The sequence below is a fragment of the Polyodon spathula genome, chromosome 29 (assembly GCF_017654505.1).
Source record: "Polyodon spathula isolate WHYD16114869_AA chromosome 29, ASM1765450v1, whole genome shotgun sequence".
NCBI lineage: Eukaryota > Metazoa > Chordata > Actinopteri > Acipenseriformes > Polyodontidae > Polyodon > Polyodon spathula.
This window is the reverse complement of record NC_054562.1, coordinates 4,218,313-4,242,708: the sequence shown is the minus strand read 5'-3', so window position 1 is coordinate 4,242,708 and position 24,396 is coordinate 4,218,313. Positions and strand designations below refer to the sequence as shown.

The 24,396-nt window shown below is 48.2% G+C and overlaps 1 protein-coding gene across 2 annotated transcripts; it reads left to right on the top strand.

Moving 5' to 3' along the window:
- Positions 1-1,100: 1,100 nt before the first annotated feature.
- On the top strand, positions 1,101-13,384 carry LOC121302439 (metal transporter CNNM4-like). Of its 2 annotated transcripts, none has more exons than XM_041232422.1 (7): positions 1,101-2,604; positions 6,984-7,127; positions 7,533-7,667; positions 8,561-8,697; positions 9,662-9,758; positions 11,869-12,053; positions 12,703-13,384. In XM_041232422.1, the coding sequence occupies exons 1-7, from the start codon at positions 1,179-1,181 to the stop codon at positions 12,898-12,900; spliced, it is 2,322 nt and encodes a 773-aa protein (XP_041088356.1). In that variant the 5' UTR covers positions 1,101-1,178; the 3' UTR covers positions 12,901-13,384. The 2 variants fall into 2 exon arrangements, with proteins under 2 accessions (XP_041088356.1, XP_041088355.1); XM_041232421.1 differs by having other exon boundaries at positions 1,102-2,604; positions 8,528-8,697.
- The last annotated feature ends 11,012 nt before the right edge of the window (positions 13,385-24,396 follow it).

Sequence of the window (24,396 nt, the reverse complement as noted above, 5' to 3'; positions counted from 1 at the left end):
GTCACCCGAGTCTCCAGCGGCAGTGTCAGCGCATCGAGCTGCTGGTGACGTTTTCCTCTGCTTAGGAAAACCCAGACTGGAACTCATCCGTTAAGATTTCAGTATATTATTATTATTATTATTATTATTATTATTATTATTATTTCGTCATTTAGCAGAGGCTGTTATCCAAAGCGACTCACAGAGACTAGGGGGGTGAACTCTGCTTCATCAACGACTGCTGCTGCTGCAGAGTCTCTTCCAATAGGACCTCGTTTGTTTTGCGTCTCATCCGAAGGACGGAGCACAAGGAGGTTCAGTGACTCGCTCAGGGTCTCACACAGCGAGTCAGTGGCTGGGATTTGAACCTCTTGGTATCAAGACCCTTATCCTCTGACCACTGGACCAGCGAGCCTCGTAATGGCGTTTTATTATACGTTAACAAAAGCGCAGGTTGAAACGATGCGGTCCAGTTTCAGTATATCGGATAAACACTGCCTGTATTAGTAGGTAGCGGGTGCTGCTCTACACGCACCTTCATCTTTCAAAGCTCTGATTCAGCCTTTAAAAGCACTGGGTGCGTTCACGGAGATCATTCTGCGCAGATTCTGTGCAGATTCTGATCAATTTAGCCAATGGGTGCGTTCACAGAGATCATTCTCAGACGATCATTGGATACATTTGTCAGATTTGGCACAGCATCTGCGCAGAATGATCTCCGTGAACGCAACCATTGATTCGGGCTGACGCTATGATGTCACCGTCGCCCAATGAGGACCAGGCTAGCTCCCGGCAAAGGATGACGTATTGTTTACCGTGTGGTTTTGCTGTACGCCACGAACATTCCGATGCAGTTATTCCACAACAAACACGAGTCCTCAGATCCGAAAAGAGCGTGTTTGCAAAGCCAACTAGGAGGACTGCAAGAGAATAATTAATACATAAATAAAATTAAGGACTGCTGTTTATGAGTTAATATATTTCTGGCACAGTATTTATAATAAATAACCTGTTTTATATATTTATGTATTAAAATAAAAATTCACTTTACTGTACTATTCCACCTTAAGAGACCTTCTTACATTTCCACCTTTAAAAAGGTGTCGAGAACCAGCGAGAGAGCGAGGGGGCGTGGCACTGGAGGGGGCGGGGAATGAGCAGGTGACATCAGCACGCAGCTCCCAGAGAGTGAAACAAACATGGCGACAGGCCGGAGCGGGCTGGGATACACTACGCTAACTTTGATCGTTTTCCAATTAAGCGCAGCTGCTGGGCGGACTGGGGGAGCGGCGGCGGCCGGCGGAGGAGCCGTGATCCTGGGCATGAGGCTGGAGAAGAGCGAGGGAGACTCCTGCACGACCACGGGGGACGGCGTCTTGCAAGTGAGGGAGCAGAGTGAGGTCCAGCTCCGGTTTTACGGTTTGCGGCTCAGCCGAGACACCGGCTCGGCTTTCATCGCCTTCACTGACGAGGAGTTCCCGGAGACCGGGGAGAAGGATGAGGAGGAGGACCCCACCAACGGCGGTGCCGTTGCCAACATGACCTGCCCGGACATCACCAAAGACATCACCGTCTCCGAATACATGAAAGTGTCGAGGCGGGATACGACCGGCGTGCTCAATCTCACCATCAAAGCGCTGCGCAAGAGCGACAAGTCCCGCTTGTACAGACTCTGCATCCGAAACGGCACCGGGGGTCAGTGGTACCTGCTCGGGGCTAACGACGGCAAGCTAATGGTGGTGGAGGAGCGCTGGCCCATGCTGCCGCTGTGGCTGCAGATCGTGGTCATCTGCGTGCTGCTGGTGCTGTCCGGCATGTTCAGCGGGCTGAACCTGGGTCTGATGGCGCTGGACCCTATGGAGCTCCGCGTCGTGCAGAGCTGCGGCACGGACAAGGAGAGGAAATACGCCGGCAAGATCGAGCCCATACGCAAGAAAGGCAACTACCTCCTCTGCTCGCTGTTGCTGGGCAACGTTCTGGTCAACACCACGCTGACCATCCTGCTGGGCGACCTGATCGGGTCCGGGCTGGGGGCGGTGGTCTCCTCCACGGTCGGCATCGTCATCTTCGGGGAGATCGTCCCCCAGGCGCTGTGCTCCCGCCACGGGCTGGCAGTCGGGGGCAACACCATCGTGGTGACCAAGTTTTTCATGCTGGTGACTTTCCCGTTGTCCTTTCCAATAAGCAAGCTGCTGGACTGCGTCTTGGGGCAGGAGATCGGCACCGTTTACAACCGGGAGAAGCTGGTCGAGATGCTGAAAGTGACGGCGCCCTACAACGACCTGGTCAAGGAGGAGATGAACATGATCCAGGGAGCGCTGGAGCTCCGAACCAAGACCGTGGCGGACGTGATGACGTCGCTGGAGAACGGGTTCATGATCCAGAGCGACGCGGTGCTGGATTTCAACACCATGTCCGAGATCATGGAGAGCGGCTACACGCGCATCCCGGTCTACGACGGAGAGAGGTCCAACATCGTGGACATCCTGTACGTGAAGGACCTGGCGTTCGTGGACCCGGACGACTGCAGCACGCTTAGGTCCATCACCAAGTTCTACAACCACCCGGTCCACTTCGTGTTCCATGACACCAAGCTGGACTGCATGCTAGAGGAGTTTAAAAAAGGTGAGGGGGGGGGGGGGATATTATTGTTCTATTTATTATTAGTATCATTATTATTAGTGGTAGTAGTAGTGTCAGTAATGGCGGTAAGACTCCCGTTGCATAGCAGTGTGGTCCATTCCTGGTTTCACTGTGAGTTTAATTATCAGACACACCTGAGCTTGTTAGCTAGACACACTGGAGCTGCTGGTAAAACCTGGACTGGATCACACTGCTGTGCAGTAGGAGTCCGATTCCCATCCTTGTTTATTTATTGTTGTGGGTGTGCTGTCGCTTGTTGTGAATTCGTGAACAGCAGAACAAAGTGACGAGCCCGTGTTTTCCTGTGTGAGAGGAGGGCTCTGCTGTTAGTATTGCGCCGGTGTGCAATGCGCTGTACTCGAGTTATTAATAATAGGGGTCAAGGCTGAGGGGTCGGGGCATGCTGACAGCTGTCACTCACCCGAAACAAACGACCTGCAAGAGAGAGCATTTCACTCGGGCTTGGGTTTGCTCAGTCCTTCGTGTAAAGGCGAGGGTGAGAGCATTCCTCTCTCCTCACACTCCCTATCTCTCCTCGATCTCTTCACCCTGTCTCTCTCCTCTCTCTCTCCCCCTTCCCTCTTTCTCTGTTCAGCTTTTGTTTTTTTTTGCTCTTCTGGGGGGGGGGTCAGGTATTACTATCAATATGGGGACACAATTTGAGAAAATGTCCCCACAAAGATAGTAACCCCCACTTTGTAAAACACCTTTTTAAGAACTAAATATGCCTTTAAAAAAAACTTAAAAAAACAACTAAGTGACAAAAAAAAATATGTAGTTTGTTGTCGACTTCCACCCTGTGTGGAGTTTTATGTGACTGGAGTTAGAAACAGTGAATAAAAATGTAGCGAGAGTCAATGAGATGACCACACAAGTATATGAGTGTGTGTGTGTTTCCATGTGTAAAGAAATACTAAAAACGTTACATTCAGTGACTTCAGTGGAATTACACAGAAGATGTTGAAAGACTTGCAGTTCAGTTGAACTCTGTTTAATTCAGGGTGGCTGAATGCAGTGCTGCAGGCTGTTCTGTGGCTGGGAGTGTGCGTCCTCTTCAGTGATTCAAAACAGAACCCTCTTTGTACCCTGAGAATCATTACCCTTATAATTATTATAAATTATTATAATTATTATTATGTGTGCTTGTGTCTCTGTGTGTGTGTATCCTGTGTTTATAATATTACATTACAATATAATTATTTTTGGGTTTCTTTTAAATTTAAGCTGCTCCCCTGTGGTGAGGAAGTGACCCAACACTGAATAAAACCACAGGGTGCTCATTTTGAGACTGTGGCCTGGAGGTAAGAAGTCTCTCCCCCCCTCCCCCCCCCCCCCCCCCCCCCCCCCCCCCCCCCCCCCATCCCCCCTATCACCCCGCCCATTCCCCCTGCGAGCATAGCCTGTCGGCCGCCCACACCCCCACACACCCCCCCCCTCACCCCACCCCCCCCCCCCACCCCCCTGCCTGAACCACAGCTAGAGAACACTGCCCTGCAGAACCACAGCTAGAGAACACTGCCCTGTAGAACCACAGCACACACACACACTCTCTCTCACAGAACGCACACTCTCACACACACACAAGCACAAGTTTTGAGGAGACACTCTCACTGCCACAGGACACACACACACACACACACTGCTCACACTCTCTCTCTCTCTCACAGACTCACACACACACTCTCACAGACACTCGCGCACACACACACACACACACTACTTTAGTATAAGTACATGTTAATTTGGATTCATATGTTGTTTTTTTTCTGACTTTATGTGAACGAAAAGACACACATTTGCCCATTTTCCCATTGAAAATAGTGATAAAATATACTGTGTGATATTTTGAAATATAGCACTGTCCTGGGCACAAGCACAAAAGTAAAGTTTACAGCACACAGGGGGGGGTTGGGAGAATAATAGCCATTTTCTATATTTCTGTACTGTTCTTTGAGTCACAGTCCGCCCGCATTGCCAGCATTCTGGCTGTTGCTCTGTTGTGACCTTGAGGAGAATGCTGTTGTTCTCCTGAGTGACAGTCCGCCCGCATTGCCAGCAGTGAGCTCAGCTCTGGAGAACCACAGCTAGAGAACACTGCCCTGGAGAACCACAGCTAGAGAACACTGCCCTGGAGAACCACAGCTAGAGAACACTGCCCTGGAGAACCACAGCTAGAGAACACTGCTCTGCAGAACCACAGCTAGAGAACACTGCCCTGGAGAACCACAGCTAGAGAACACTGCTCTGCAGAATCACAGCTAGGGTTATACGGGGGGGATCACACAGAGCCACGCTTTACTATCCCTGTCTGCTTTGCGATGCTGTCACTGTGCTGTATAACACTGTGCTGTGCTGTGCAATGCTGTCACTGTGCTGTATCACACTGTGCTGTGCTGTGCTGTGCAATGCTGTCACTGTGCTGTCCTGTGCTGTATCGCACTGGAGAGTTTGGTTGGTGTGAGTATAGCAGTGTTGCTGTGTCTCCTCCTCTTCACAGTATAATGAATATAATAACAGTAACTCAGGCAGTAATGACTGTTTACAGCTCAGGGGAGCTTTGCCTTTCCCAGGAGAGATGAGAGCAAGTACAGTGTTTCATGTATATTTTGTCTGTTCTGTGGTGATACACACACACACACACACACACACGCCCTGGCGTGTCCGATGATGGACAGGGCAGTGTGCTGGTTAATTTTATCCAGGGAGGGGGGGGGGGTTGGGTCCTCATTATTCTGGCTGTTGCTCTGTTGTGACCTTGAGGAGAATGCTGCTGTTCTCCTGAGTGACAGTCCGCCCGCATTGCCAGCAGTGAGCTCAGCTCTGGAGAACCACAGCTAGAGAACACTGCTCTGCAGAACCACAGCTAGAGAACACTGCCCTGTAGAACCACAGCTAGAGAACACTGCCCTGCAGAACCACAGCTAGAGAACACTGCCCTGCAGAACCACAGCTAGAGAACACTGCTCTGCAGAACCACAGCTAGAGAACACTGCCCTGCAGAACCACAGCTAGAGAACACTGCTCTGCAGAACCACAGCTAGAGAACACTGCCCTGCAGAACCACAGCTAGAGAACACTGCCCTGCAGAACCACAGCTAGAGAACACTGCTCTGCAGAACCACAGCTAGAGAACACTGCTCTGCAGAACCACAGCTAGAGAACACTGCTCTGCAGAATCGCAGCTAGGGTTATGAGTATAGGGGGGGGGGGGGAATATAATAACAGTAACTCAGGCAGTAATGACTGTTTACAGCTCAGGGGAGCTTTGCCTTTCCCAGGACTAGTTCATACAGCTCAGGGACACTTTACTATCCCTCTCTGCTTTGCGACTGACACTGTATCACGGTTAAGGAGGTGCTGTGCAATGAGGTGTCATCGGTGCTTGATCAGACGAAACTGTGGGACTGTGACACTGACAACGACATGCTGTCACTGTGACAGTCGGGCGTTGCTGTGTAATGCTTTCACTGTGCTGTCCTGTGCTGTATCGCACTGGAGAGTTTGGTTGGTGTGAGTATAGCAGTGTTGCTGTGTCTCCTCCTCTTTTAGAACCACAGTATAATGAATATAATAACAGTAACTCAGGCAGTAATGACTGTTTACAGCTCAGGGGAGCTTTGCCTTTCCCAGGAGAGATGAGAGCAAGTACAGCTGTTTCATTTTCCTTCTCTCTCACAGCTAGAGAACACTGCTCTGCAGAATCACAGCTAGGGTTATACGCCGTGCAAAGAGCCAGCTCTGTGTGTGTGCTGTGTGTGCTGTATCACACTGTGCTGTGCTGTGCAATGCTGTCACCACAGAGTCATCTGTACTGTTTACAAGTAGACAGGCTACGAGATCCTTTGCCTAGTGAGTAAAAGGAAGAGAGAAAACCAACCAATGTCACGGAACGAAGTGAGAGCCAATGTCATGTGTGTATTATAACTCCTTGTTACTGTGTGACTCAGGAACCCTCTCTCTCTTCGTTGCGTCACTCGTGAGCAGAACTGTAGGGTTGAATGAGTCTGTGCTGTCTCACTGTGTGTGTGTTGTATAGCAGTGTTGCTGACTCTCTCTGTGTCTGTATTAACTGTGTGTGTGCTCAGACTCTCTCTGTGTGCTCTGACCCTCTCTCGGTGTGTGTGCTCTCAGACTCTGCCTTTCCCAGGAGAGATGAGAGCAAGTACAGTGTTTCTCTCTCTCTCTCTCTCTGTGCTCTGACTCTGTGTGTGGTCTGACTCTGGGTCTGTTTATGCTCTGAGTCTATCTCTGTGTGTGTGCTCTGACTCTCCCTCTCTATGTGTGTGTGCTCAGACTCTCTCTCTCTCTGTGTGCTCTGAGTCTATCTCTGTGTGTGTGCTCTGACTCTCTCTCTCTCTCAGGTAAGTCTCACCTGGCGATCGTGCAGAAGGTGAATAACGAGGGGGAGGGAGACCCTTTCTATGAGGTGTTGGGGCTGGTCACTCTGGAGGACGTCATCGAGGAGATCATCAAGTCTGAGATCCTGGACGAGTCCGACATGTACAGTGAGTGCCTCTCCCCGTTCCCTATCACTCCCCTCTCCCACCCCCCTGCAGTGACACGCACACGCACTGACACACGCACTGACGCACTCACACAGACTGACATGTACAGTGAGTGCCTCTTCCCGTTCCCTATCACTCCCCTCTCCCCTCTCCCACCCCCCTGCACGTGACACTCACACAGACTGACATGTACAGTGAGTGCCTCTCCCCGTTCCCTATCACTCCCCTCTCCCCTCTCCCACCCCCCTGCAGTGACACAGACTGACATGTACAGTGAGTGCCTCTCCCCGTTCCCTATCACTCCCCTCTCCCCTCTCCCACCCCCCTGCAGTGACACACACACGCACTGACACACGCAGTGGCACACACACACTGACTCGCACTCTGTCTCTCTCTCCCTCTCAGCTGATAATCGCAGTCGGAAGAAGGTGCAGAACAATAAGAACAAGCGCGATTTCTCTGCCTTCAAACAGGAGAACGAATCCACCGTGAAGATCACCCCCCAGCTCCTCCTCGCCGCGCACCGCTTCCTAGCAACGGGTAAGCACAGCCCCGCCCCCTCCCCGGGGCCCTAGCAACGGGTACGCACAGCACCGCCCTCTTCCCGGGGCCCTAGCAACGGGTACGCACAGCCCCGCCCCCTCCGCAGGGCCCTAGAAACAGGTACGCACAGCCCCGCCCCCTCCCCGGGGCCCTAGAAACGGGTACGCACAGCCCCGCCCCCTTCCCGGGGCCCTAGCAACGGGTACGCACAGCCCCGCCCCCTCCCCGGGGCCCTAGCAACGGGTACGCACAGCCCCGCCCCCTCCCCGGGGCCCTAGAAACGGGTACGCACAGCCCCGCCCCCTCCCCGGGGCCCTAGCAACGGGTACGCACAGCCCCGCCCCCTCCGCGGGGCCTTAGCAACGGGTACGCACAGCCCTGCCCCCTCCCCGGGGCCCTAGAAACGAGTATGCACTGCCCCGCCCCCTCCCCGGGACCCTAGCAACGGGTACGCACAGCCCCGCCTCCTCCCCGGGGTCCTAGCAACGGGCAGCCCCACCCCCTCCCCAAGGCCCTAGCAATGGGTACGCACGGCCCTGACCCCTCCCCAGGGCCCTAGCAACGGGTACGCACGGTCCTGCCCCCTCCCCGGTGCCCTAGCAATGTGTACGCACAGCCCAGACCCCTCCCAAGGGCCCTAGCAATGGGTACGCACGGACCCGCCCCCTCCCTGGTACCCTAACAATGGGTATGCACAGCGCGCCCCCTCCCTGGGGCCCTAGCAACAGGTAAGCACATCCCCGCCCCCTCCCCAGGGCCCTAGGAACGGGTACGCACAGCCCCACCCCCTTTCAGGCCCCACTCTTCTCAGTGTACAGCAGTGCATTACTTACCCCCTCTCCCCCACCGGCTTTCAGAGGTGACCTTATTCGCCCCAAATCTGATCTCAGACAAGATTCTGCTACGCCTCCTCAAGCACCCCGATGTCATCCAGGAGATTCACTTTAAAGAGGAGGACAAGATGAGAGCTGAGCATTACCTGTACCAGCGCAGCAGAGCCACGGACTACTTCATACTGATCCTGCAGGTACCAGACCCAGCCCGGACCCTCACCCTAACCCAGCCCAGGCCCTCACCCTGACCTGGCCCGGACCCTCACCCTAATCCAAAACAGACCCTCACCCTGACCCAGCCCTCCCCCTGACCCTCACCCAGACCCAGCCCTCACCCAGACCCAGCCGGACTCTCGCCCGGACACTCACCCAGACCCAGCCCGGACCCTCGCCAGGACCCTCACCCTGACCCAGCCCTCACCCTCACCCTGACCCAGCCCGGACCCTCGCCCGGACCCTCACCCAGACCCAGCCCTCACCCTTATCCTGACCCAGCCCGGACCCTCACCCTGACAGCCCGGACCCTTACCCTAACCCTAACCCAGCACAGACCCCATCCCTCCCCATAACCCTAACCCAGCCCGGACCCTAACCCAGCCTGGACCCTCTCCCTGACCCTGATGCATGCTGGGGGCTGATCAAGCTGCTAGTAAAACCTGGAAAGGGTGACACTGCTACCCTTGTCTGAGTTAATGAAAGGTAATTTTTTGGACTAACAAGCCTAAAATTTCATTAGAAACTCTCCCTTCTTCTCCCCCTCTCTCCTGCCCACCTCCCCCTCCTTCTTCCCTGTCTCTCCCTCCCTCTTCTCCTACCTGTCTCTCTTCCTCTTCTCCCCCTCTCTCCTGCCCTCCTCCCCCTCTCTCCCTCCCTTGCCTCCTCCCTCTCTCCCTCTCCTCCTCCCTCCTTCTCTCCCTCTTCCCCCTCTCCCCCTTTTTCTCCCTCCTTCTCCCCTATCTCCCTCCCTTGCCTCCTCCCTCACCTCCTTCCCCCTCCCTCTCTCTCCTCATATTATGCGAGCTACTCCCTATTTTTAAATCCGATCTTCGCTAACCCTTCTCCTGCACAGTAAACAGCAGATACTCAAGACAGCTCCGATTTGCATCTGCCAGTAGCAGCTCTCCCCCTCTCTCCCCCTCTCCCCCCCTCTCTCTGCAGGGCCGAGTGGAAGTGGAGGCCGGTAACGAGCACATGAAGTTTGAGACGGGCCCCTTCTCTTACTATGGGGTTATGTCCCTCAGCACCCCCACACTTGGTGAGTAGAGCTGGCAAACACACAGAGGAACCCGTCAGCATTGTGTTGCCGTGCGTCTGGCTTTGAGTCTGCAACAGCTGTGTGTCACTGCCCTCTCGTGGCTACAGCTGGTAATTACATTTCAGTCTGCTGCTGATGCTGCTGCTGCTCCTGCTTTTTTCAATGCATCTACATTATATATTGTGTGTGTGTATATAATGTGTGTATTAGTGTCTTTCTGCCAAAATCAGATTTCTTTCTTTCTTTGTTTGGTCATTCTTCTCCCCCTGTTTCGTTCCCCCTCTCCAGCGCGATGCTCTCGTCCCAGACGCCTGTCTCGAAAGCGCTCCTCTCTGTTCTCGCGGGGCTCAGGTAACGGGACAGCGCTGCTCGAACCCGGCTCCGCTCCGGCACACGCTGCCCCTCTGCTCTCTGTTACTGTTATAATAATAATAATAATAATAATCTTTATCTTTATTTTTATATAGCACCTTTCATAGTGGACCACCATCACAAAATGCTTTACAAGATACGAGACTAGGGTGTGTGAACTTTGCATCAGCTGCAGAGTCACTTACAACAACGTCTCACCCCAAAGATGCAGCACAAGGAGGTTCAGTGACTCGCTCAGGGTCACACACAGCGAATCAGTGGCTGAACTGGGATTTGAACCGGGGACCTGCTGGTTACAAGCCCGTTTCTTTAACCACTGGACCACACAGCCTCCTGAAGGAGGCTCGCTGGTCCAGAGTTGAGAGAAAGGGGTTTGATACCAGGAGATTCAAATCCCAGCCACTGACTCGCTGACTCGCTGTGTGACCCTGAGTGAGTCACTGAACCTCCTTGTGCTGCGTCCTTCGGATGAGACGCCAAACAAAACGAGGTCCTATTGGAAGAGACTCTGCAGCAGCAGGAGTTGTTGATGAAGCAGAGTTCACCCCCCTAGTCTCTGTGAGTCGCTTTGGATAAAAGCCTCTCTGGATAAAAGCATCTGCTAAATGACTAATAAATAATAATAATAATAATAATAATAATAATAATAATAACACCCCAAAGCCCAAAGCCTGTAACTGCAAGGAGTAAATTAATTATAAGTTTCCAAACGCAGCCAGAGCTCTTAAACACTCGATAGAGCCGGGTCCAGAAATACTGAAAGAAACAGAACTAGAAGTGAAACAGCAAACTGTTCAGACCAGAAGCATTTCCATGAAGACACTGAGAAAGACTTCTAGTGGAAACGTTTGCCGTTGAATTTTATTCAATTTTATTGACACAAAACAGCGTTTCACAGTCAGTTTCTGTTTTTGTAACCTGGAAATTCTTTTTGTTTTTATTTCATTGCTTTAGTAATTTTTACTTTCCTGAAGTAAAAGGCTTTTGGAAAATAAACCCCAATGCTTTTTCTCTGTTTGTTTTTTTTCTCTTTTGTTAAACTTGGTTTGTCCTGTGCTGAAGCTTCATCAGCTGAGCAACCGACTCGCTTCCCAGACAGAGCGGTCTGTCTCTCTGCTTGTCTCTGTCTCTCTACCTGTCTCTGCTCGTCAGTCTCTCTGCTCGTCCCTGTATCTGCCTCTTTGCTCGTCCCTGTCTCTCTCCTCCTCCCTGTCTCTGTCTCTCGGCTCGTCTCTGTCTCTCTGCTCGTCTCTGTCTCTCTGCTCGTCTCTGTCTCTCTGCTCGTCTGCCTCTCTGCTCGTCCCTGTCTTTGTCTCTCTGCTCGTCCTATTCCGTGTCTCTCTGCTCGTCTCTGTGTCTGTCTCTCTGCTCGTCCCTGTCTCTGTCTCTCTGCTCGTCTCTGTCTCTCTGCTCATCCCTGTCCCTGTCTCTCTGCTCGTCCCTGTCTCTCTGCTCGTCCCTGTCTCTCTGCTCGTCCCTGTCCCTGTCTCTGTCTCTCTGCTCATCCCTGTCCCTGTCTCTCTGCTCGTCCCTGTTTCTCTGCTCGTCCCTGTCCCTGTCTCTGTCTCTCTGCTCATCCCTGTCCCTGTCTCTCTGCTCGTCCCTGTCTCTGTTCACCTGCATGTGGCTTGTTTAACGCACTGGATTGTAATCCTGAGGAGTCGTGATGAATCGGATGATATTTTCGTTTTCTTTTTCCTTGGTTTTGATTCTCATCCACCCTTCTCTCTCTCCTCAGAGTTTCGCTCCCCCTCTCACATTGCTGGTCTGAATCGCTCCGTCTCTCTGAGCTGCACCGACCGGTCCGAGTCACTGTCTGTCGGCGGGAGCAACAACCAGCTCAACAGCACCCCCTCCCTGCAGGCGCTGCAGTACACCCCTGACTTCAACGTGCGCGCACTCACTGACCTGCAGTTCATCAAGGTGAGAGACCCTATGTGCTGTCTCAGTGGCGGAGACAGACACTGAGACACACAGAGAGACCCTGTGTGCATCTCTGTGAGACGGAGAGAGACGCACTTAGACGCAGAGAGACCCTGAGACGCACAGAGACCCTGAGACACACAGAGAGAGAGAGAGAGAGAGAGACCCTGAGACATGCAAAGAGAGACAATGAGACACAGAGAGAGAGAGAGAGAGACCCTGAGACATGCAAAGAGAGACAATGAGACACAGAGAGAGAGAGACCCTGAGACACAGAGAGAGAGATGCTGAGTCACAGACTGAGAGAACCTGAGACACGCAGAAAGACTATGTGTCTGTGTCTTTGTGTGTGTCTGTGTGTGTCTGTGTCTCTGTGTGTGTCTCAGTGTGTGTGTGTCTGTGTCTGTCTGTGTGTTCTCTGTGTCTATGTGTGTGTGTGTGTGTGTGTGTGTGTGTGTGTGTGTGTGTGTGTGTGTGTGTGTGTGTGTGTTGTGTGTGTGTGTGTGTGTGTCTGTGTCTATCTCTCCACACTCAGAAGTTGTTAGTTGTTAGACTCAGTGTTAATATCCGCCTCAGTAGTAAGACCCAGGTCTCCTGTGAATCAGCAGCTCGGGTCTCAGCAGGTTCTGATCGATTGCTCCCCCCGCAGATCACCCGGCAGCAGTACCAGAACGGGCTGATCGCGTCCCGGCTCGACAGCACGCCACAGTCCCCCGAGCACACGCACACCGCCACTGAGACGGGCGGCAGTGCCGAGAACGGACCGGATGAGACAACCAGCCTTCTGAACGAGCAGAACAGTGCGGGGCAGAGCGGCGCGAACCACAGCGCTGACTCCACAGTGTGATCCAATACAGTACAATACAATACAATACAGTACAATACAATACAGATAACCACAGCACTGACTCCACAGTGTGATCCAATACAGTACAATACAACACAGATAACCACAGCACTGACTCCACAGTGTGGTCCAATCCAATCCAATCCAATACAGATAACCACAGCACTGACTCCACAGTGTGATCCAATACAATACAGATAACCACAGTATGATCCAATACAATACAGATAACCACAGCACAGACTCCACAGTGTAATACAATACAGTAAAATACAATACAATACAGATAACCACAGTGTGATGCAGTACAATACAATACAGATAACCACAGCACTGACTCCACAGTGTAATCCAATACAGTACAATACAATACAATACAGATAACCACAGCACTGACTCCACAGTGTAATCCAATACAGTACAATACAATACAATACAGATAACCACAGCACTGACTCCACAGTGTAATACCAATACAGTACAATACAATACAGATAACCACAGCACAGACTCCACAGCACTGACAGTGTAATCCAATACAGTACAATACAATACAATACAGATAACCACAGCACAGACTCCACAGTGTAATACAATACAATACAGCTCTTTCCCCAGTCCATACAGCCACAGGACACCACACTCACACACACACACATATACACCCAGGACAGGAGGAATACAGCCTCCTATTCACCCCAGAAACCTCACCTGAAACCTCACCTGCTGGAAAGTGTTTTGAGAAGTGGTTCGTTTGGATCGGGTTCCAGTATTGATGCTTCACCCGGATATTGCTGCAGCCTGGAGTCTCCCGACTCGCCCAACAGAGGGCAGCGTGGCCCTGTGGATTACAGCAAAGCTATTCCAATTGCAGGCAGCAGGGGGCAGCGTGGCCCTGTGGATTACAGCAAAGCTATTCCAATTGCAGGCAGCAGGGGGCAGCGTGGCCCTGCGGATACAGCAAAGCTGGATTTAAGTGGAATTATTTAAAAACTTCAACTACTATAAATAACAAAAAAAAAAGGGTTTTAAAAGAACAGTCATTTTGGGATCTTATTGATCTGAACAGCAAACCAACCGGGCCTGGACTCGACCGGGCCTAGACTGTGTTCTAAATAATAGCCAGAGAAAGGTTGCGTTGCCCTCCCCTCTCCCTCCTCTCCCCTCTCTCTCGTTCTCGAGCTGTGAGCAGGTTTGAATCCTGACTGTCTTGGCTTTGGGAGGCTGTGTCTGCCTAGAAGTTCAACGAAGCTAAATATCTGAGTAGTAGTAATAATAATAATAATAATAATAACAATAATAATAATAATAATAATGATTCTTAATATTTCAATTTGAAACCCCTTTTGTATTCTTTGGAAAACAAGGAGTCTCGGGGGTCTGGTGGTTTAAAAAAAAAAAGAGATTCTGATACCAGGAGATTCAGATCCCTGCCACTGGCTCGCTGTGTGAGACCCTGAGCGAGTCACTGAACCTCCTTGTGCTCCGTCCTTCGGATGAGACGCAAAACAAACGAGGTCCTATTGGAAGAGACTCTGCAGCAGCCGCAGCAGTTGTTGATGAAGCAGAGTTCACCCCCCCCCCCCCCCGTCTCTGTCAGTCGCTCTGGATAACAGCCTCTGCGGAGTCAGTGGTGCTCAGCCGTGGTCCTGGAGGACCCCCCCACCCGGCTGGACTGAGCTGTCAACTGCTAAACTGGACCCTTAAGTGAATGGATCCTTTGCTTAATTTGATTTTTAAAAAAAGTTGAAGAATTCAAGTTCCTTACACAACTTGAAACCCCAACTGTTTAAAATAATGAAAAGACTCTGATTAGGCAGATTATCAGATTATCAGTTCAATTAACGGTTCAGTGAAGCAATTGAGAGCTCGGTTGGAACAAAAACCAGCAGGGTGGGGGGACCAGGACCGGGATTGAGAACCACTGTGCTGAATGACTCATAATAATAATAATAATAGTAATAATAATAATAATAATAATAATCCAGTGCATTCCTCCTGCAATGCAATATTAGACACAACCAGCAGGTGGCACTGTGCTTGTGGTAAAAAGTTAAAAACCCAAGTCAATGAGGACCATCACGTTTTAAGGGAAATGTGTATTATTCTCTCTCTTTTTATATATATAATATATATTTAAAGGAGAGGTGATTTTGGCCACAGGTGACGCGCTCTGATGCTGAGGTCCAGTTTGCTTTATGAAATTCTATTTGCTTTTTGTTTGCTTTTGTTTTTCTGGACTCCGTGCTCTTGGTGCAGGTTTTGAACTTTGGGGGGGGGGGGGGGGGGGTGTGAGCGAGTCTACTGTTAGATTTATTTATTTGGGGGGAGTAGCGGGCAATTATTAAAACAGCCTCCATGCTGTGAGGATTTTGGCACTTGAACAGACGCAGTTCCGCAGTGTCAGCAGCAGGAGGCCCTGTGGTGCTATTCCTCAATGAGGTGCAGTTCCCCTCTGTCAGCAGCAGGGGGTGCTGTTCCGCTCTGTGGTTCTGTTCCATTGTAAGCAGCAGGGGGGGGGGGGGGGGGGGGGGGGGTTGTTTTGCAGTTTACGTCAATCAGCACAGATCGAGGGTGCTGTGGACAGTCGTCTAATGAGGTGTTCCAGCAGCAAGGGGGTGACAGTTCGTCGTCCCCACCGTGGTTCTGTTCCATTGTCAAGGTAACAGGTAAAAGTCGTGGGGGGGGGGGGGGGGGGAGCTTGTTTTGCAGTTCCACTCTATCAGCAGTAGAGGGTGCTGTGGTGCAGTTCCCCTCTGTCAGCAGCAGGGGGTGCTGTTTCCCTTTGTGGTTCTGTTCCATTGTAAGCAGCGGGGGGGGGGGGGGGGGGGGGCTTGTTTTGCAGTTCCACTCTATCAGCAGCAGAGGGTGCTGTGGTGCAGTTCCCCTCTGTCAGCAGCAAGGGCGCTGTGGCGCATCTCTCTGTGCTCCCTGGGGCCGGTAAACTGCGTGAGGCTGAATCTGCATCGCTGCAGGAGAACAGGATAGCATTCCAATCAGACCTGGGGGTCAGTTACAATTACTCCCCGCAGCTCCCCACATTAACATGCTGTATTCTGTTTATTCTATATAACCAGCAATAATAATCACAGCGAAACGTACAGACTGTATTGGAGAACTGGAATGTGTTCAATCGAATTGGGGGGGGTGGGGGTCTCTGAAAGCGGTCGAAGGTACGAGAGGAAGAGGATCGCTCAATGTGAAACACAAAATGGGGCTGAGAGTGATTCAGCCTGGGGGGGGGGGGGGGGGGTGATTGAACTGCATTCCGTCAGTCACGTGGTCTCATTGCAATTCCAATTGAATTGCCTTCGATTGCCCGCTGCACAGCTGCCTTTGGGATCAACCCCAGGTCTGATTTGCACTGCTAAAACTGCGAGCACCGCACTGAAGAGGGGGAGACAGACAGAGAGAGAGAGAGAGAGAGAGAGAGAGAGAGGACAGCGCTTTTCAAAAAGGGGACCCCAAAAACGAAACTGTAATAATAATAACCCTAATAATAATCGTGATGCTATGAACTCTGAGTGTGGAAGAGGAACGTCTTGCTAAGCTTTTGGAGCGGCTCTGCTCATTGCAGACAGGTTTATTCTACTGGACGATATTCCTTTTTTTAATTTGCAAAGAAAAGAAATATATATAGATATAAATGCATGCATGTGTGTATATATATATATGTAAAATATAATATTGAGTGATGATTGATTCTGAAGCTGCTGGACTGCAGGGTAATGGGATCGAAACAGGATGTAATCCGGGTCTGTGTCAAATCTCAATTCCAATTCCAAATCTCAATTCTGAATTCTCAGTTCCTATTCCAAATTCCAATTCCGGTTTTAATTGATTCCAAACACGTCGCTGATTCCAATACAATAAGATTCTCACAACAGTGGCAATCACAGTCTCTGCGTGTTTGTCTGTTTGTTTGTCAATTAAACTGGGCTTCAAATGAAAGCAGTTTCACGATCGCGACAGCGATGGCGTTTCGAAGGATATCAATTCCAGTTCCTTCGGAAGGAATTGGGAATGGATTTAAAAATGGTATTGAAAACCAGGACTTGACCTGACCTGAGATGTAATACTAGACTTTGCTTTTTAATATTGGAAACAAAAGAAAATAATAATCAGCATAATAATGATGATGATGATATATTTTGAAGAGATTTATTACTGTATATTTATTTTGCAGAAGATTTAAATCGTATATATTTTTGTGATTGGTTTTCCCCCTGCGAAGTTGGATCGTCTTCTCTGTGATGTAGACTGTGGTCCGTTTTGTCTGTTTTTATTTCATTGTTGGTTTTTCTGTTTTTCACAGTTTTGTCGTCTTTTCTGCGAGTTCATGTTGCACCAAAAAATAAACAAACATCTTCTCCGCACTCCAGGGTTTCGTGAAAGAGGAATCCGAGAGGGCTTGAGTGGTCCAGAGGGTCCGCTCTGTCGAACCCGGGGTCACAAACAAAGGGCGATTCCTCCCAGTGCCTTTACTCCAGCTTTCAATGAGCATGTGTTGTTTTTTGAAAGCTGAGTGATGTGATCCAGTGAGGTTTTTGTTTGTCACTTTGTACCGTTAAGATGAATCAAATCTTTCAACGGGGGGGGGGGGATATTTTCAATGAAAATTATTTTCAATGAATCCAAAACTACCTTTATTCAGCTTTTTTCATGCGTCTTCCATATGTCCCCGTCTAAAGATTACAAGTGTAAAGTCTTTCTCAGCGTCTTCAGTGTGAATTCAATGGCAATCGTTTCCATAGAAGTCTTTCTCAGCGTCTTCCCTGTAAATTCAATGGCAATCGTTTCCACTAGAAGTCTTTCTCAGCGTCTTCCATGTAAATTCAATGGCAAACGTTTCCACTAGAAGTTTGCTGTTTCACTTCTAGTTCTGTTTCTTTCAGTATTTCTGAGCTCGGCTCTATCGAGTGTTTAAGAGCTCTGGCTGCGTGTCGGGTAGCTCTCCTTGTCGGATTGGTTTTGTGTTTCATTCTTTTCTCTGGTACACGGTTGGGATTGAACTAGGGCCTCGTTTAAACCGGAGTCCGAGTCCAGAGTCCAGCCCAGCGAAGGGATTCACCAGAGAGAACTGTGCTTTGAGTGAAAGCAGCTGGGAAATCGCAGATAATTCCACTAGCGTTTTAGAGATAAGAAAGAAAGATGTGTGTTTAATTAGATTTTAATTATAGGACCACTATTTATTTTTTTAAAGAACCTATGGGTGGAGCTCCACTCCTCCTACTCTGGGTCTCTTGTCGTGATTGGCTGTGACTGCACAGCAGCTCATTAATAATGTATGTTATGGGTGTGGCTAAGCGAGGTCTGCTCTAGAATGTAATGCCGAGGGAACACGGAGACGCTTTGCAGCTTTGAACCTGGTTTCAGGAGACTGGGGTTCAGGCCGCTGCTTGGCACACCAGGCAGGGAGACGTGGGTGTTTGATACAGCCCCTCAAACTAGGTCTCCCAGGGGTCTCCTGGAACCAGGTTTCAAGCCGCGGTTTCTGAGACAGCGGCTGCCTGTTTCCTCAGCTCACTGCTATCAGAGCAGCTATTGATCAGTCTTTTTTTTTCTGTTGTTCTTGTGACTCGTCTTCCAGAATCATATTTATATACTGCGTGTGTTCGGAGTGAAAGGGCGAGGGGGTTTGCTTTCTGTTTTCACCTCCGAGACCCAATTTTTAGATTTTTCTCCTAAATGTTTTTTTATTTATTTTGTTTATTTATTATTTTTTTTACACCTGGTGTTATGAAGAGGCTTGCGGAGCGTTTCTGTGCTTCAGTTAGAGACGCTCCTGACTTCTGTTTGAGCGATCTCAAGAGTGACGCAGCGGGGGGATTTAAATTTCTGGCAGAGTTCTGATAATGGAATTTTCCTGATAATCGAATTGTTCTGATAATCGAATTATGGTGGTGAAGTCTTGTTACATGACTTTCCCAGTCAAGAAAGCTTCTAAAAAACATTTAACAATTCGCCCTTTACCTGTAAAGTATGAACCCTGCAGCACTGCACTCTTCTGTACATGCCCGAGCCTGAGGGCTGAGCCGTGCATTTCTCTAAACAAAGCTCAGGGTTTCATGAAGACCTTTCTAAATGATTCCAGAGTCAAGACTTGTGCTCAGTTCCTTTTTTTTCATATTCCAAAGCCTCTCAAAAAACAATTCCCATTCGCTTTTAATCAATTCCAGCACGTTATTGATCACAATTAGCAATGGGCCGTGTTGTTTTAAAATTAGATTCTCACCAGAGCGGCAGCGAAGGACTTCAATCGAAGTCTCTGTGTGTTTGTTTGTTGGTTAATCAAACCGGGCTTCAAAATGAAAGCAGTTTCACGATCACGACAGCGGCGACGTCTCGAAAAATATCAATTCCTGCAAAGAAATTGATTTTAAATTGGAAATGAAAGCCTGAGATTGACTCGGACGCTGTGCAGAGAGTGCATCCAGCATCGCAGCGCTGGGTTCGGTGTCTGGTTTATCTGCGTCTTTCGTTTTGTCTTTCTGTTAAGCTGAGGGAACACGGAGACACTTTGCAGCTTGGAACCTGGTTTCAGGAGACTGGGGTTCAGGCCGCTGCTCAGCACACCAGGCAGGGAGACTTGGGGTTTGATACAGCCCCTCAAACCACGTCTCCCGGGGGTCTCCTGGAAGCAGGATTCAAGCCGCAGTTCCTGTAAGAGCGGCGTCGTGTTCCTCTGGTTTAGTTTTGCACATGCAGTCTGGGACCACTCGCTGTATAGAGGGTCTGATTGTCACACAAGAGTCGCTTTGTGACACTGAGACCAATTAAAGGGCATTTAAAAACCTCTGTCTACTGCTGTTGTTTTTTCTTTCTGTCAATCAGCTGCACTGTCGATTTATTTATTATTATTTTATTCTTGATTTTTTTAATGATTGTTTAAAATTCTGCTCAGGAATTCTGAAATAAATGAAAATAATAGTCATGTGATCTTCCTTATGAAAGTTTCCATCAATAAAAGCATTGCAAAATGTGGTAAAGCACAGCATGGGAAAGCATAGAGAGGTCTGGTAAAGGATAGGGAAGCATTGTAAAGCACAGAGAGGGATATTGAAAAGGAAACCCTGGTAAACTGTGCATAGTATTATAATGAGGGGAAAGGCATGGGAGAAGCTGCTAATTTACTATGGCCAACTTTTTTAAGGGAATGTTTATAAGGAAATTCTAGAACCTTGACAGTCCCCATTCTGACCAATCACAACGCGCGGCCAAAGTTTTGTTCTGAAGTGCAGGGGATTGTAATTGATGAATGAGCCACTCTCTGCAGAGAAGAAGGGAAATCTGAGTGTATATTACACTGAATTAACAGGGGGGGGGGCGTTTTTAAATGTATTTTCATGAAAGCAGATTTCATGTCATTTTTGAGGTTAAAATTTGTGGAGAGTAATTCAGGACCACTGTGAGAGTGAAGTGAGGAACAATCACTTTGATTTGTATTTTAGATTGTATTTCTTATTTATTTGAGTTTTTTTTTTTTTTTTTTTGGGGGGGGGGGGGGGGGGGGGGGTGGTAAATGTACCGTCCTAAAGAGCTGTCCTGTTTCACGTTGTAACTTGAAATGTCTATACATAATGTTTTATAATTTATGTCTGAAACGAGTTTTGAAAAAGGGGACGAAAAAATAAAGCAGATGATTAATAAACCTGAGGATATGTTTCTCTATTAAAAAAATAAAACTGTGTGTGTGTGTGTTTTTAATAAAAAAATTTAAAAACAGGATCCTGTCGTCTCATTTCAGATTGAGAAACCGAAACGTGACACTCTTGTTTTTGGTTTGTTTTTTTCAAGAGCATTTTGAGCTCCTGTTTCAACATGTTTATTTTTTTATTTCTGAATGGAGAATTTTTTTTAAATGTTCTTTTGAAAAAGCCAGTTGCATCATTCAATCTTTATATAGCGCCTTTCATAGAGGAGCACCATCACAAAGCTCTTTACAAGATGCAGTAAATACAAGAAAATCCATAATACTTCAAATACAGAGAAATGCATCATACATGATATACAGTAAAAACACACACAATGCATAATACATAAAATACAGTGGAAAGAGCAGAATACATGATAGCAGCATAATGCATGAAATAACAGCAGCTAATAGCAGATTGCAGGCTTAAGGAGCATGGAAAGAAAGCAGTAATGCGTATGAAAACAGTTCCCTGTGTTGTGTGTCAGTGCGCTCCCTTTCTCAAAGGCGTGTCAGCACTGCCAGGAGGCTTCAGCTTCTTATTTTATACTGAGGAGTTGTCCAAGCATCTGAAGGGCTGTGTTGCCAGAATTAACTGTTACAGTGAGACACTTTTGCGGTTAACAACATTACAGTAAGTTTTCATAACAATATAGTTAAAAGAGAACAATTAAAATAACAGGTGGATGATGCCAGTTAAGAAAATTGTCCAAAAAATGACAAAATAGCTCGTCCTGGAATGAGAACAAAGGCACTGAATGATGTGACAACGCCAGACCTAAACAGCTCTGTGATACAACAGGGACTCAACATAAAGATTCAATACAGAGATTCAACACAGACTCAACCTTCAATACAGAGATTCAACACAAACTCAACCTTCAATACAGAGATTCAACACAGACTCAACCCTCAATACAGAGATTCAACACACTCAACCCTCAATACAGAGACTCAACACACTCAACCCTCAATACAGAGATTCAACCTTCAATACAGAGATTCAACACACTCAACCCTGAATACAGACTCAACACAGACAACACTCAATATAGAGATTCAACACAGACTCAACCTTCAATACAGAGATTCAACACACTAAACCCTCAATACAGTCACTCAACACACTCAACCCTCAATACAGACAACACTCAATAGAGATTCAACACAGACTCAACCCTCAATACAGAGATTCAACACAGACTCAACCCTCAATACAGAGACTCAACACACTCAACTCTCAATACAGACTCAACACAGACAACACTCAATACAAAGATTCAACACAGACTCAACCCTCAATACAAAGATTCAACACAGACCCAACCCTCAACACAGACAACACTCAATACAAAGATTCAACACAGACTCAACCCTCAATACAAAGATTCAACACAGACCCAACCCTCAACACAGACTCAACACAGACAACACTCAATACAGAGATTGAACACAGACTCAACCCTTAATACAGATATACAACACAGACTCAACCCTCAATACAGAGACTCAACACACTCAACCCTCAATAAAGACTCAACACAGACAACACTCAATACAGAGATTCAACACAGACTCAACCCTCAATACAGAGATTCAACACAGACTCAACCCTCAATACAGATTCAACACAGACCCAACTATCAACACAGACAACACTCAATACAGAGATTCAACACAGGCTCAACCCTCAATACAGAGATTCAACACAGACTCAACCCTCAACACAGACTCAACACAGACAACACTCAATACAGAGATTCAACACAGACTCAACCCTCAATACAGAGATTCAACACACTCAACCCTCAATACAAAGATTCAACACACTCAACCCTCAATACAGAGATTCAACACAGACTCAACCCTCAATACAGAGATTCAACACACTCAACCCTCAATAAAGACTCAACACAGACAACACTCAATACAGAGATTCAACACAGACTCAACCCTCAATACAGACAAGACTCAACACTCAATACATAGTATCCTCACTCAATACAAAGTATCCTCACTCAGCACAAAGACTCCTCACTCAATACTCAAGCTGTTTGTTTCTTATTTAGTTACATTAATGTGAATTCTAAAACCAAAAAATAAATCAATTGGACTTTTCACTAAATAAATGCCTGAGTCCATTTCTGTCTGGTCACTTTTTTGGGGGGGGGTGCGTGTTTATTTATTTATTTATTTTTACAGTCTGTATAATCATGCCGATGACATTTCTGAGTAAACCTCTCCCGAGAATCCAGTTTTCAGTGTGCTTCGCTCGAGGACAGAAATGAGAAAAATGCTGAGAAACAAGAAGAATGTGGCAAGAGACGAGTTCTCAAATATATCAACCATGCAGTCAGGTTTTACATTACAAAGCAGTGTGCGTGCGTGCGTGTGTGTGAACTGCATGGAGTTTGAGAAGCGGCTCTGCCATGACTCTGAGACAAACAAAAACAGCAAATATGCATTATAAACTAGATAACTGAGAGGAAGCTGAACCTGGACCAGTCTGCATTATAAACTAGATAGCTGAGAGGAAGCTGAACCTGGTCCAGTCTGCATTATAAACTAGATATCTGAGAGGAAGCTGAACCTGGTCCAGCCTGCATTATAAACTAGATATCTGAGAGGAAGCTGAACCTGGTCCAGCCTGCATTATAAACTAGATATCTGAGAGGAAGCTGAACCTGGTCCAGCCTGCATTATAAACTAGATATCTGAGAGGAAGCTGAACCTGGTCCAGTCTGCATTATAAACTAGATAGCTGAGAGGAAGCTGAACCTGGTCCAGCCTGCATTATAAACTAGATATCTGAGAGGAAGCTGAACCTGGTCCAGTCTGCATTATAAACTAGATAGCTGAGAGGAAGCTGAACCTGGTCCAGTCTGCATTATAAACTAGATATCTGAGAGGAAGCTGAACCTGGTCCAGTCTGCATTATAAACTAGATATCTGAGAGGAAGCTGAACCTGGTCCAGTCTGCATTATAAACTAGATATCTGAGAGGAAGCTGAACCTGGTCCAGTCTGCATTATAAACTAGATAGCTGAGAGGAAGCTGAACCTGGTCCAGCCTGCATTATAAACTAGATAGCTGAGAGGAAGCTGAACCTGGTCCAGTCTGCATTATAAACTAGATATCTGAGAGGAAGCTGAACCTGGTCCAGTCTGCATTATAAACTAGATATCTGAGAGGAAGCCGAACCTGGTCCAGCCTGCATTATAAACTAGATATCTGAGAGGAAGCCGAACCTGGTCCAGCCTGCATTATAAACTAGATATCTGAGAGGAAGCCGAACCTGGTCCAGCCTGCATTATAAACTAGATATCTGAGAGGAAGCCGAACCTGGTCCAGCCTGCATTATAAACTAGATATCTGAGAGGAAGCCGAACCTGGTCCAGCCTGCATTATAAACTAGATATCTGAGAGGAAGCCGAACCTGGTCCAGCCTGCATTATAAACTAGATATCTGAGAGGAAGCTGAACCTGGTCCAGCCTGCATTATAAACTAGATATCTGAGAGGAAGCTGAACCTGGTCCAGTCTGCATTATAAACTAGATAGCTGAGAGGAAGCTGAACCTGGTCCAGCCTGCATTATAAACTAGATAGCTGAGAGGAAGCTGAACCTGGTCCAGTCTGCATTATAAACTAGATAGCTGAGAGGAAGCTGAACCTGGTCCAGCCTGCATTATAAACTAGATATCTGAGAGGAAGCTGAACCTGGTCCAGTCTGCATTATAAACTAGATAGCTGAGAGGAAGCTGAACCTGGTCCAGTCTGCATTATAAACTAGATATCTGAGAGG